Source organism: Urocampus carinirostris, chromosome 10 (genome assembly GCF_059441175.1).
Source record: "Urocampus carinirostris isolate Australia breed hairy pipefish chromosome 10, RoL_Ucar_1.0, whole genome shotgun sequence".
NCBI classification, from domain to species: Eukaryota; Metazoa; Chordata; class Actinopteri; order Syngnathiformes; family Syngnathidae; genus Urocampus; species Urocampus carinirostris.
The window spans coordinates 44,436,277-44,450,341 of NC_142358.1; the positions used below are offsets into that span (position 1 = coordinate 44,436,277).

A 14,065-nucleotide genomic window follows, 5' to 3' on the forward strand; every position below is an offset into this window, starting at 1 on the left:
ACACATTTTTTTTTTCCTTTTTCTTTTTTGATGTTGATATTTCAATGCATTCAAGGAGGGTAGGCTTCTGTGCGAGTCTACATTGGCAATTTTAACTCGTTATTTTCAGATGAAATGGTGTGAGTAATCTGGAAGGTGACTGAATTACTTTTTAAATAAAGTAACTTGAAACATAGGACTTCTTTTTTTAGTAACGCGCCCACCATTTTTGTCATTTAATTTAGACAAACGGGTCCACAACCTACGAGAGTGATAGCAAAACAAAACACGGGGTTGTCAGAATGCTCCTGAACACTTGGGGCAGCATGGAACATTCTATTCTATGTGTCTCCTACACACGGACTCATTGTCTCAGTCTTGCTTTGGGTCCTCTTCAGCTGGAGTGAGCCGTTCAACAGGTTTTTACGCAGACGGCGGCATTTGCGTCTCAACGTCCGCCGCGTTTCACGTGGAACCGTCGGAAAGACCGTCTTCCGTCTTTTCGGGCCTGGGGGCGGGCTTCTGGGCGGGCGCCTTGGCGCCCCCCAGCACGGCCACAGCCGCGCCCGAGAAGGTCTTGAGCACGCCCAGCGTTTCCCTCTGCAGTGTTAGCGACTCGCTAACAAACTCTTGCTGGCTTTCCACCAATAAGTGCAGCGACCGCGCTAGCGTCTCCAACGAGCGCGACACCGACGCCAGCAGCTGACGCCCGGCGCGCTGTTGCGCCAGGCTGTGGCACGCCAGCTGCGCCAGGCCCGCCGGGCCATCGGCAGGGGAGGCGGCGGGCAGGGACGCGGCCGGCGGGGGACTCCGTCCCGGCGGAGAAGGCCGTTCGGCCCCCGGGGAGGCGGCGGGCGGGGGGCAACGTTCCGGCGAGGGAGGCCTGCGGCGCCGTTTCGCTACGGGCGGGGAGGGCAGGCGCTCGGTCTTCGGGGACCCGACGGTCCCGGGGCGCCGATTCGGCGAGGAGGGCAGCCACTCGGCCCCTGGCGACCTGGCTGGCCTGGGACGCCGTTTTGGCTCAGGCGGGGAGCGCAACCGCTCAGCCCCGGGGGACCTGACGGGCCTGGGGCGCCGTTTGGGCGAAGGCAAGGAGGGCAAGCGCTCATCCCCTGGAGACCCGGCGCGCTTGGGGCGCCGTTTCGACGAGAGCGAGAGCTCCCCCGTTGGGGAAGAGACGGGCCGGGGGGGACGTTCCGGCGAGGACGGGGAAGGAAGCTGTTCAGCCCCCGAAGAGGCGGCAGGCCGGAGGCGCGGTTCCAGCGTGGGTGGCCGCTGAGGCCCGGGGAAGGAGTCGGGCCGAGGGCGCCATTCTGGCGAGGGCGTACGCTCACGCACCGAAGAAGCTGCAAGCCCGGGGTGCCGTTTAGGCAAGGGTGGGCGCTGATCCCCCGGGGAGGCGGCAGGCTGGGGCTCGTGTTCTGGTGAGGGTGGCACCAATGCACGGTCCTCGGTGGCAGGGAGAAGCGATGGCGAGGACGCCACGGCAGGGGAGGAATCGGCGCCGGCAGGGTTGCGGTTGCCGCGCGAGTACGTGTGCACCACCTTGGCCGGGGTGAACGCCGACTGGGTGGAGAAGGCAGAGTTGTCGGCGAAATCCAGAGAAGGATCTAGAAAAGATAGCAAGAGAACAGGGGTTCATGCTCTTTTTCAAGAACCTGCTCCCTCAAGAGTAAGCTCGCAAGCGGCTCTTCAGATTTTTTGCTCGCTATTCCAAAAATTCTCCATCACCATAACGGAGCGTTAAACTGCGGAAAAAAGATTGCGGAGTTTATAAGCCAGAACAAGCATGCTAAAGGACAGCCCCTTCCGTATGGCTGTCTGGCCTTTTTCTCTGCCCTACCCCCTCAACACCTTTGCTTTTTACCAGATCAATGTTAAACTCTTTCCATTCAGGCTCATACTTTCCAGTCTTTATTCTAAACCATATATAGTTTTTTATATATGCATACTTTTTTTTACCTTGTTATTTGTATCATAATCATTGCATGTTAGCACGGGGAGAAGAGGAAGCAATCTCATGGATTCTGTTTGTTGTGCGTATAACACATTCTACAATAAAGTCGAAAGTTAAAGTTCACAAACTTTGTGGATAAAAAATATGCGTATACATGAATAAATACGGAACGTTTTTTTCCTTTTCTGTATGGCCCTGCAGTTGCCGACCACTAATTTATACAATTTTCACAACGAGTGACAGGATTTCAGGCTATTTTGAGAGAACTGTTAAACAATGTTTACCCCTTACCGTTCCTGTAAAATTGGCCTCAAATCCCAATCCGAGATGTAGCCAAATTCAATTAAATGATGCTCTTGGAGAATATGGATGCTTTTAGTCTCTTTAGTCATTGTGAAAGAGTTGTAAATGTTTGACTTTTCTTTCTATAGAAGTCAATTCATAATGGTGCACACTTGCACGTAATCATCGTGCATAGGAGTGGATCTTGGGTTTATTTTCAGTTCTGATTTCACTTGAATCCACATTTGAATCACTCACTATTGGCCATAAGATTTTGAGGCAAAATTGGTCACGAGTTTTTTTTCTTTTTTCTTTAATACGGGCCCTCATGGATTGCCACAGGCAAAGGACCGTGAAATAAAGCTTGCGATTGGCCAACAGTGGTGTCAATTAAAAGGTCAGAGAATAACGGCTTTATCGGAAGTCATCTGACGAGTCTGTCTATTTCCAAAGGGGAGTATTGAATCAAAACAGACGGATTACAAGGATTGTCAAACGATGCAGGAATGCTTTTAGGGCAGTTTTTTTTTTTTTAATTACCTGTCGACATGATGGAGCGTTTCATAGCTCATTTTTGACACGCTTGGATTCCCTTGACTCTCGTGGATGACACAAGACTACGTTTGCAGAGATTCGTATTATGATTAGAGTACCAGGGGACGTGATTGGTGAGCTACCCCGGCCTTCTAGTTTCGGGGTATCTCGTTTCAGACCGATGTCGATGTTTCTGTGACGAGTACATTTTGAATCTTAGAGTTTCAACTTTCCGACGATATGGGACCGATTTCAATGACTGGCGACTCGGTACGGACACGTCTTTGTTTCTCAAGGTTAAGAAGTCGACAATGTGAACTTGCTTCCAAAAAAAAGAAAGAAAGACTGTCTACAGACCTGCGTCGTCCTCGTCCGACGAGTGGAAAGTATCTTCTGCAAAAGGCAAAAAAAAAGAAACCCGAAATGAGTATCGGCTTCTCGGCCAGCCGCTTCGCTGATGAACCACACGCAACAACAAAAAGGATTTGCAACAAGCCTTTGAAAGCAGACGTTTGTGATGCCGCCCAAGTCGTGCAACCCCCCCCCCTTCTCTTATTTTGCAACAAACACAAGAGGGCCCTCCAAGACCACCCTATGTTTCTCAAAGGCAGAACAATTACCGTATGCAGTAATGTTTTCATAGTAAGTATGCATTTCCTGACTCATATGCCACATTTTCCGGTATAAAGGGTGCACTGGATTCTGAAGCGCACTTCCTGGCCAATTTGGGCTTTTCCAGACCAGAAAAGGCAATATTTAAAAATTGTATTTTTACTTCCAAGTTCATATATTTTCTCAAATCAGTGTTTCAGAATTCTTTTTTTAAGAAGGAAATGAAATGTTTTGAGATGAAGTGTGTGGGGAGTATGTTAGGAGTGACAAGATTAGATAGATTGAGAAATGAAATTGTGAGAGACAGAACTGGAGTCGTAGTGGAACTGAGCAAACGTGCGGATAAGAGAGTAATCGGTTAGTTTGGACACACGGAGAGGATGGATGAGGAGCCAATGTTGAAGAGGATCCACAGAACAGAGCAGAAGTAAACGGAAGAAGACCGAGAGGAAGGCCGGGATTGAAGTGGATGGATGGTGTTATGAGTGCACTGCATGAAAGAGGTCGAAATGTAGTGAAAGCTAGAGCTCTTGTTGGTGATAGGAATGAGTGGAGAGGCGTTGTAAAAGGATAGTGGGATGTTTAGAAGGGCACCCGTATGATGCGGCAGGGGTAAACCAGTGAAAGCTGTCGGGCCCTGGCTGTTGAACAGAAGAGTGTGTCGTGTCACCCCGACCCGAGCGACACCCTAAAGCAGACCTGGGCACTCCGGTCCTGGAGGGCCATACGTCCTGCCAGAGTTTGAAGTTTGCTCTTCTTTAACTCAGGTGATACAAATTATAACCTCGTTAGCAAGCTAGCAAGTGCTCGTTAACGATACTGGTGATTGGAATCACCTGTATTGGATCAGAGAAACCTAAAAAATCATGCAGAACATACGGCCCTCCAGGACCGGAGTGCCCAGGTCTGCCCTAAAGCATGACCGACTCAGGTGCTTAACTTGTTTGGGTGTTTGGGGATTTGGGTTGGCCATGGTCCCCAAATTTTTGTGTGTGTATTTTTGCTTCTTTTCCCCTATTTAAGGGCCCGGTCACACAGCCGTTTGCGGCTGAATCACGGCCAGAAATTTCTGCCTGTGAGGCGGACGCTATTGGACGCTTTGAGATCGCCATACAGACGAGATACAGCAGTGCTTAACACGCGGTCGGAAATTCACGCGCGGTTGGCAGCGCGAAAAAGTTTCGCGCTGCTCAATACTTTAGAGCGCGGGTACACAGCCTTACACGGGCGTAATGACTCCCAGAAATTTCTGGCCGTGAAGTAGACGCTGTTGGGCGCCGTTGGACGCTTTGAGACCGCCATATAGACGAGATACAGCAGTGCTTTACTCGCGATCGGTAATTCACACGAGGTTGGCCGCGCGAAAAAGTTTTGAGCAGCTCAAAACTTTGAGCACGTGTTAACCGCGGGCGGCACACGAGGTAATGACGCGGAAATGACGCGGAACGACGTGCTCTGGCCGCGGCCAGGGCGTGGTTACACATGGGTAGGACGGGAAATTTCAGCGGGTCATCGTGGGTGGAGCACGGTCATAGCATGTTCTGCGCCTGTATCGCGGTGTTATTACGTGAAATTAGCGTGTTACGCGTGTGACGGTCAAACGCCTTTCTCCACGTATATACAGCGCGATTTGCCGAGCGCACGTCAGTTGTGCTCGAGACGTCAAGGGGTGGACACGGATCCCCGTCACCGTAGTGACCTCGTCTTAATCCATTTTTATTTCTTGACATTTATTTTCATTTGATAACAAGATCATAAAATAAAAATGAAAAACTATTACAATAATAACATATTGGCTTCTTCGGTGCCATAGCTTGAAATCTTGATCTTCACGGGACTGTGTCTTGAGCGGTTATGATTTCTGCAGCCCGGTGTTGTGCCGAGATTTGCATCCCCTCGCTACTACAACCACTTTTACCTCGTTTTATCTCACTTTTAGGGAATGTAATGGAGAACATATAACCAAATCCACTTTGTCTTGCAGTTGTTGGGAATGTAATACAACATAAACCATTCCGTCTTTGTTTTTGTTGTGAACGTCATCGAACGGTAATGCACACCGTATATAAATCACTTTTGAGAACTGTTATGCACTCTACCGTAAAGCTTATTATGCAGGAATAAGCTTTACGGTAGAGTGCATAACAGTTTCAATACGAGCGATTTGAATAGAAAAAGGCAAAATAAACACGTTACCTGCTCAAAAGTGATTTGTATACGGCGTGCATTACCGGTCGATTACATTCACAACAAATACAACGACGGAATGGTTTAAGTTGTATTACATTCCCAACAAATGCAAGACCAAGTGGTTTTGGTTATATGTTCGCCATTAAATTCCCTAAAAGTGATATAAAAGTGAGATAAAACGAGGTAAAAGTGGTTGTAGTAGCGAGGGGATGCAAATCTCGGCAAGGATGCATTTCTCGGCATAACGCCGGCTCGGCAGCTTTAATACCCGTGGTCCACACGAGAAAATGACGCTGAAATGACGCGATGAGGAAGCGGAACAGTCGCCGGCGTCTGTTTTGCGGGCATACCACCAATGAACAGCGGGTTGGCCAATTGTGCGCATTTTCGATCGCGGGCAACTACGGGCAAAAAAAAACGCAAAATTTTACCCGCGATACAGACGCATACGGCTGTGTGACCGGGCCCTAAGTTTCTTTGTTTTCGTGCATGTGTTTGTCTTGCTCTCGATCACCCCTCTCGAGGGATATGACCAGGGTAGAGAGATAGATTTTTTTTTTATACCACTCGGAGGCGCTAAAAATGACACACTGTCCCTTTGAACTTTTGAATATGGAAGGGGACCCCCAAAGCCGATGACGCTCACCGCTTAGTTCCTTTTCGGGCGAGGACAAAGGGGAAAAGTCCAAGTTCACCCCTCCGGGGAGCGCAAGCGCGCCGTTGACTGGGTCCGAGTATCCGGCGTCCTGGTTTCTTGGCGTTTTGGCCACGACTTCTTCTTCGTCCTCGTCACGGTCGCTGAAAACATCTGCCGCAAAAGCAGGACAAACGCTTGGAATCGTTCTTCATGGCGGGGGCCCCGGGAAGACCCCGGGACGGCCCGTGGCCGCATTTACCAAAACAAAAACGTCAAAACGGTCAAAAAAACATAGTGCCAGAGAACATCCATAAACGATTCATTCGGAAAGAGGGAAATTATAACTTAAGGGGCTGTCGTGAATTCATCATCCTAAAGGTGAGAACCGCCAGGAAAAGTATGTGTGTGTCTGTGTGCGGAGTCACACTTTGGAACAATTTACAAGACGAGATCAAACAATGTCCAACTATTTACGTGTTCAAATTTAAATACAAAAAAAAAAACATTACTGGCAGAATACAGAGATGAAGAAAATGGGGTATGAGTGATACAAAAGATTAGGAATAGAGCGTCTAAAACTATGGTTAACTTTGTTGTTATTGTTATATCATAACTGTTATTATTGCTATTGTTGTTATTATCATTGGTGTATTTAATAGGGAAGATGTAGGGGTAGGGGAAAAAAAGCATCTGCTTCCGACTACCCCTTTTCGAACATATTATGTAACATTATTTTGTTGTTGAGTTATTGTTTTTCTTCTGTTTTTTATTTTAATCTTTGAATAAAGTTTTCCTTCAAAACCACTATGGAGGAACGTATCCATAAAAAGCTCCAGATACATGCAAATAAAATCAATGGACAGATCAATAAATCGCCAATGACACAGATGTCTTATTCATATTCTCATTTGTCATAAATCTTGTTGTGTGTTTAGATGTTTATGTATTCTGACAAGTAGTTTTTTTCATGAATGTGGTCAATTTGTCGTGTATTTCGTCATTTACTTCGGTATTTATTATGTTGTGTATTTTTTGGATTCATTTTGTCGTGTATTCTTTTCATTTATTTTGTCGCATATCTCGTGTGTTTCTTACTGTTTAATCATCGGTTTAATATATTTAATTTGTGGTGCGTTTTGTCATTTATTTTGTCATCTATTTAGGTATTTATTGAGTCAATTTTGTCAAGTTTATATCGTGGCGTATTTGGTCATTGATTTGGGTATTCATCTCGTCGTGTCTTTTGCCGTTTGATATCGTTTTCTCATGTACTTTGTCCGCTGCCGTGGACCAATAGGCCAACGGCCCCCGAGGGACGGACCCGCCCCCTTCCTCGGAATCCCGCTCCGTGGCGGCGCGTGGACGTTCTACGGGACGGTGGCGAAGCGGCGGAAGGAACGGGCCGACGGGCGGGCCGACGGGCGGGCCGACGGGCGCGCCGCGCGCGAGGCTCACCTGCGTTCGGATTCATCAGCAAGATGGCGTGCACCATCTTCTCCACCGAGTCCAGGGATTTACTCTTCTTTTTGACCGCCGTGCCGTTGTACGTTCGCAGTTGAGCCAGCCGACGCTTGCCGTCGCATTTCAGGTCGGCCCATTTCTTCATGATCTGACGCACCTGACACAGAGTCACTTGATTTCTTTTGGGGGATTTTGCATTTTTCATATTGCCCATCTGGGACTTGCAATTGACACAATCTCCTATGGGTAGCGACACCTTTGTTGTGTAAAGTAGTAGTACCTCTCTGGTGTTCTGGCCCAGGCCGTTGATCCGAGCCGTGATCTCAGCCCACTTTTTCTTCTTGGCCTCCGCCGACGCGCCATGATTGAACTTCCCTGAAGGACGACACCAAACTCGAGCGGGGTTTCAACCAAGCACTTTTTTCACAATCCAGCAGTCACCCACTATTGAAACCATGAGTCGAATCGTCGTTATTCAATTTTTCTTCAATTTAGCAACAGGATGATGTTGCAAATGATAATCGAGACAAGAAAAGAGGTATAATGAAAACACGAACGTACTGCAGATCGGTATCAAAACGAAATGAAAAATCCCCATCTAAAACCAATTAGGCACAGTGCGATATAAACGGATGAATAATCGATTCAAATCGAGGGCTACCAGTTTGTGATGCATTTTGAAGATAACGTGTTCTGACGATGTTGTTTTTACCGGGTTGTAATTATTGGAGGTTAGAATAGGCTCAGTCAAGCGCGCCACATCACGCCAGTTGGATATGACGTTCCCAGAACAGACTCATTAGAAGCAATTGAGCAGTCAATGGAACCAATATGATGTGCATTTTGTCGAGTACATTCGGTGCTCAACAGCAAAGTCTAACAAAAGAACTTAATGACTCGCAACAATTTCAATATCCAACACTTAACTGATAATTGTCCTTTCTAACGTTTTACAATTATTACAATTTCTTCATCAGACAGCATGCATTTAACGGTCAGGTCCGGTCTGCCAAAATATTTCAAGCCGTCTTTTATGTATGCGTACAAAATGTACAACGCATGTCATTCAAAGGGGCATATTAGCTTGAACGTTACAGAGGCGAGTCAGACTCTGTTCGATTCAACAGTCTTTGAATGTTCGTAAGTAACTGAACGACCGTGTTACTGGCCGCATCCGGGCTAAAACGATTCCGAACTTGACGAGTTTCGGTACGTCCACGTCATCGTTTCTGTACGTTAGTGGTCGAGACAAAGGCGCTGTTGCGCATGAGCGACTATCGGCAGAGGTTCTAATGTGCGAAGCCCCGACGTGTTCGAAAAACACGTCCGTCGACGAGTCGGTTTCGGATTTTTGTGGAAAAGGCGGAGGAACGGTCGCGTTGTACTTTTTACCGGGTGTCCCGTTTTTGTGGCGGACTCACGGAGGACGATGTGTCTGTGGCGCCGAACTTGCTGCAGCAACATCTTGATCTCGGAGAAAGAGAATCGGGGCCTGCTTCCCGAGTTCCTGACCCCGCTCGTCTTGTAGTCCTCGTCCTCGTCCAACCAGGAAGCCGCCGCGGCGGGCTGCTCGCTCGTCTCGGCGTCTGCGGGAAACGGGGACCAGGGCAGGTCCTCTTCGAGCTCCGCGTCCCCTTCCTGGAGACCACAACAATGCCAGGCGAATCCTCAAAGAAGTCGGGCGCCGGGGGACTCACGCGAGCGGCGTAGTTTAATCGGTGTTCGGCGGCGGCCACGGCGGCACGCTGCAGCGATTGGCGAGCGCGATAGGCGCGCATCTTCAAGCGGGCCGTCAGACGCTTTTGCTCCAGGCTCTGCTTTCGGTTTGGCCCCATCCTCTGACAACACACACAAATGCAGAGGATACCGTTCATAACTCAATGAGAAACGCTACTGCGAGTAAGAAAAGGCAAGAAAGGTGCAAAGACAATTCTGAAAGGAGTAGCAGCAAGAACCACCAACACAGGTGAGGATCACTTGATTGAGAGAGATGTTTGAAGCTAATGGAGCTATTTAAGAAAGCGGTGTCCAGGCTTTGGAGAGGGGGGCCGGGCAGATTTGCTAAGCTGAAAATGTGTGAGGACCGACTATTCAGCCTGGCATTCTTTCAACAAGCTTTTATAATTTCCCCCTCCGTGAAGGGTTTGCGTCACGACCTTGTAGCGTTTTCATTTGACTCGCAGGCTCAATACAGTTGTTTTGGACTAGTGTGATAAAAAAACTCAACAATTTCCACTCCCGGAGCAACGGCCCACACAGTCAACTTTCCTTTTTTTATTTACAGTCGCCATGTCAGAAATGGGGTGGGCTAAAATTCTTACAAAAAAGCCACGGGCAAGGTGGCCAAAGAGTGCCATCATCTGGTGGTCAAATGCTGATTTTTTTGTTACATTTTTTACACTGCGGTCAGCATAACTCATTCATTTTATGACAGAGGGCGCGGGGCAGTAAAGACTTTTCCACGGGCCGACACTGGCCCCCAGACCTTGGACACGCCTGCTTTAAGACGTCCAGAAGAAGCATTCCAGAAGAAGCATTCCGGAAGACGGCGTACGAGGACAAGCGCCAAAGAAGAAGAAAGATTGCTGGAGACGTTTCAATGACATCAAAGAAAGTCTTTGCGGTAAGCTAGCTATGAAGTTGTCAAGTCAGCAGTCGCTGGCATCATCAAACGTTGTCAGCGGAGAGGATTCGTTCCGAGATAAGACCGTGCTCTTGATCTTCCTGCAAATGTTCCAAGATTTTTTGGAATGAACATAAAGAAAATGAGTGACATATCCATGGCACAAATCTTTCCAAGAATAGAACGGTCCGATCTGCATGCAGTGTCACTTGAATGATCTTTACTTGCTGCGAAATGTTATTCTACTATTTTTCAATTGCACTATTGGTTGGATGCACTTTGTTTTTTTCTGGGTAAAAGAAGAAAATAACGATTCAAATTAGCATTACTATGTGCAATATTTTGACCTTTTTTATTTTATTATTGTTTTGCAGTGTGATCTTAAACAGTTTCATTAAACAATTGATTCTATATATTTACCTGTACAACCTCACCATCAGATCATTTGTCCATTTAAAAAAATAGTAATCTGCTGCCACCTACTGATATAGATGAATGTTACTCGAAGACCATTCTTCCCAAGATCCATTACCAACCGCAATTCCTATCTACGGCATCCATGGGCACAATGTACTGTACAGTGTCATCTGTGGTGTATCATTTATATAAAATTTTTAACCTTTTTATCTTTTTACACTTTTTTTTACTTGTTTGACTAGCAGCGAAAGGAGAAGCCTTCAAATTCCGTTATACTTGAGTAATGACAATGAAGGCCATTTATTCAAGAAAGCAAAGATACGAACCAATGGCACGGTTATTTTTGCAAAGAAAAAAACAAAGACATTTCCCAGAGCACGCCAGAAAACTACTCACGGCACACAGCTCGAATCGCAACATCTATTTGTGATTTGGATTTGTCGTCTGTATTTCAGCCCGAAGTAGACTTGCAGTGTGCTAAAGCAAATTGGAGCCACTGCAAATGCTCGACTTAGGCCGGTCTCTAAGCACTACGTGTCAAAAATGTGTCTATTTATCCTGACTTTCTTTTTCATAGCTTTCTCTTTTAAATCTTTATTACATGTTTATCCTGGAGTCACTTTGTGAAATCTCCTTGTAAACAATAAACACAACATTGTTATTAATAACAATAAAGATAGTTCGAATTGTAATTATTTCGATTCATACATAATCTCAGGCTTAAATCAATTAATAGGGTTAGAGTTGAAAAAAAAAAAAAAACACGACCTACTTGGGCTTTCAAAATCTTTAGCCAATCATGACCGATTTAAATGTGGATTGACGCATTAGCTAGCCAATGAAATTCCCAACGTTGTTTTACGCAAAATCAGAGTAGGGCGGACGGGAGGTTAGCGCACAGCCCTCAGTGCGGAGGTTCGAATCCAGCTGACGCAACCCTGTGTGGAGTTTGCATGTTCTCCCTGTGCCTCCTTGGGTTTCCTCCGGGCACTCCGGTTTCCTCCCGCATACCCAAAAACAAACAGGTTAGGTTGATTGGCCGGTTCAAATTGTCCCTAAGTGTTAATGAGCGGGTGAGTTGTCTGTCCCGGTGTGCCCTGCCCACTGCCCCAAAATTCTTGGGACGGGCTCCAGCACCCCCGCGATCCTACTGAGGATAAACGGTGCAGATAATGAATGGATGTACATCAGAGCTGAAAACAAAAATGCAACCCGGGATCCATGTTTACAACTCAACTATCGCGCCCAAGCGTGCACAATCATGGATTGACTTCCGGAAAGAGAAAGTCAAATATTTACAACTCTTTCAAAATATCAGAAAAAAAAATGAGCCAACATAAACGGCACGGTTGCAAAAAATCTCTTGCTGTAAACTGGTTGTCTCCAAACGGCCACTCATGGAAAGGCTTTGACATACCTTTAGAAAATGCGCAAAATACAATGTTTGGTTTTTCAGATTGTGGTCAAGATTGACCTGGAAGCAGGTCAAGTTGCATGGTACTGTCCGAGCTGCTTTTTCCAGCTAGGATGCCCATGCTACGCTCATTTGCAGACATCGGATTGCACGACAAAAAAAAATTCAGCCGGAATAAAAGCCATCTATTTCAGCCCGTTCCAATGTGAGAAGAACTTGTAGTGACAAAACGTTTTCCCTTTCATGAGACAAGAAGAGAATTCCGTTGTTTTGTGTACGTCTTGGATTAGGAGTTGGGGCTAATTCGACAGGAACACTGAGGATTTGACCACTTTTGGTTTATTTCGAGAATAATCTTTTGTTTTCATCCCGTTTAAGGCAAGCGAGCGTCTTCCGGGTGCACGTGACGTCTTTCGGCCAATCAGCAGCGTCGTGGGCTAGCTTAGGGATGCTAAAGACAACATACGATTAAATGACGGCGTTGATGAATGAGCTCTATCTCAGTCGGGATGCCCACATAAAGTCAAGAAGTCACTGATGAAAAAAAACCTTGAAATGTCAAAGAGAAATCGACAATCGTTGGCGTGCCGGTGACGAGCGCCGCCGTTGTCGGCAAACTAGCTAGCTCGATGCTAACGCGCAGGCCGCCGAGTCAACGTCTTGCGCGTGTGCGTGCATCAAATCAAAAGGCATTTCGATTTCGGTGTTCGACCTGAAAATGATGGAAAAGATGAAAGAAAAGCAAATGTTTACCTAGAAAATGGCGACGTGCGAGGCTCTGCTCCAGAAGTCGGCGTGTGGTAGCGGGTGGAGGGTCTCTGAGAGCCACTGCGCATGCGCCGGCGCTCTCCATCACATTTAGCACTTTTTCAGACTTTTCAGTAAAGCTCTCGGTACATTTTTCACTTTCTGACATTTCATCTTGAGGACTTTTCGGTCATTTTTCATCCCATTCAATACTTTTTTATTCTCTCCCATCCTTTCCATGTTAAAAACATTTTCAACCTTTTCACATGTTTCATTTGGTTTTGGAGACAGCAAGGATGATCATGATGAAAAAATGAAGTGATGGAAGTAGTGATCGTGATGATGATGATTAGGAAGAGACTGTATTTCCACAGAGCCAATGTAAATGTGTATATACATGAGTTCTTTTTTTACATGTACTTAGTGCTCAAAAACAGGACTGTACAGAATGCTGCAGCGAGGCTTTTAACTGAGACAAGAAAGTTTGATCACATGACCCCGATTTGAGCAAACCTGCATTGGCTCCTTGTTAACTTAAGATGTGATTTGAAGGTTCTGTTGGTAGTATCCAAAATCATGCATGGACTTGCTCCCCTATATTTTTCAGATTGAATTTACCCCTATTTTCCGGTCCGGAGCCTTCGCTCTGAAAATGCTGGTCTACTAGTGCTCCCAAGAGCCAAGAAGAAATCTGCAGGTTGGAGAGCGTTCTCCATCCGGGCTCCGGTGCAGGTGAATGCTCTCCCCCCTGAGATTCGATCTGAGATTCGAGATGATTCAGCGGACCAGCGTCTGACCTGGAGCATGCAACACCTGCATTGACCAGCCGGCAGAGATGGGAAGCTACGTCATTGCCGTCATGGACTTTCTGGACTAGTTTACAGGCTGGGGGCGTCGTTGCTGTCATGCACTTTCCGGACAAATTTCAACATGTTACCACCGAGTGTTCTCTTTTATTGATGTTTACTATTGTTTGTGTACTGTAACTCAATGCTCAATCTATTCCACCCTGGTCATCCTGAAAGGGGGATGACCACTTCTCAAGGTTTCTTTTTTTCCTCACGCTGAGGTTTTGAGTTTTTCCTTGCCCGCATGTTGGTTTAAGATCAGCTAATGGTGTAATTGTAATCCTATGCAGTCTTTTGTGATTAAGGGCTATATAAATAAATGTGACTTGACTTGAATTTGCAACCTCAGTGGAAATGTTTAAAT

The 14,065-nt window shown here is 46.5% G+C and overlaps 1 protein-coding gene across 1 annotated transcript; it reads right to left on the reverse strand.

The window, feature by feature from the left end:
- Positions 1-78: 78 nt before the first annotated feature.
- On the reverse strand, positions 79-12,955 carry LOC148359047 (uncharacterized). Its single transcript, XM_088346030.1, has 8 exons — positions 12,860-12,955; positions 9,350-9,490; positions 9,074-9,290; positions 7,933-8,027; positions 7,647-7,809; positions 6,201-6,362; positions 3,110-3,145; positions 79-1,589 (listed from the first exon to the last, which is right to left on the reverse strand). The coding sequence occupies exons 2-8, from the start codon at positions 9,485-9,487 to the stop codon at positions 445-447; spliced, it is 1,956 nt and encodes a 651-aa protein (XP_088202156.1). The 5' UTR covers positions 9,488-9,490; positions 12,860-12,955; the 3' UTR covers positions 79-444.
- Between the last annotated feature and the right edge of the window lie 1,110 nt (positions 12,956-14,065).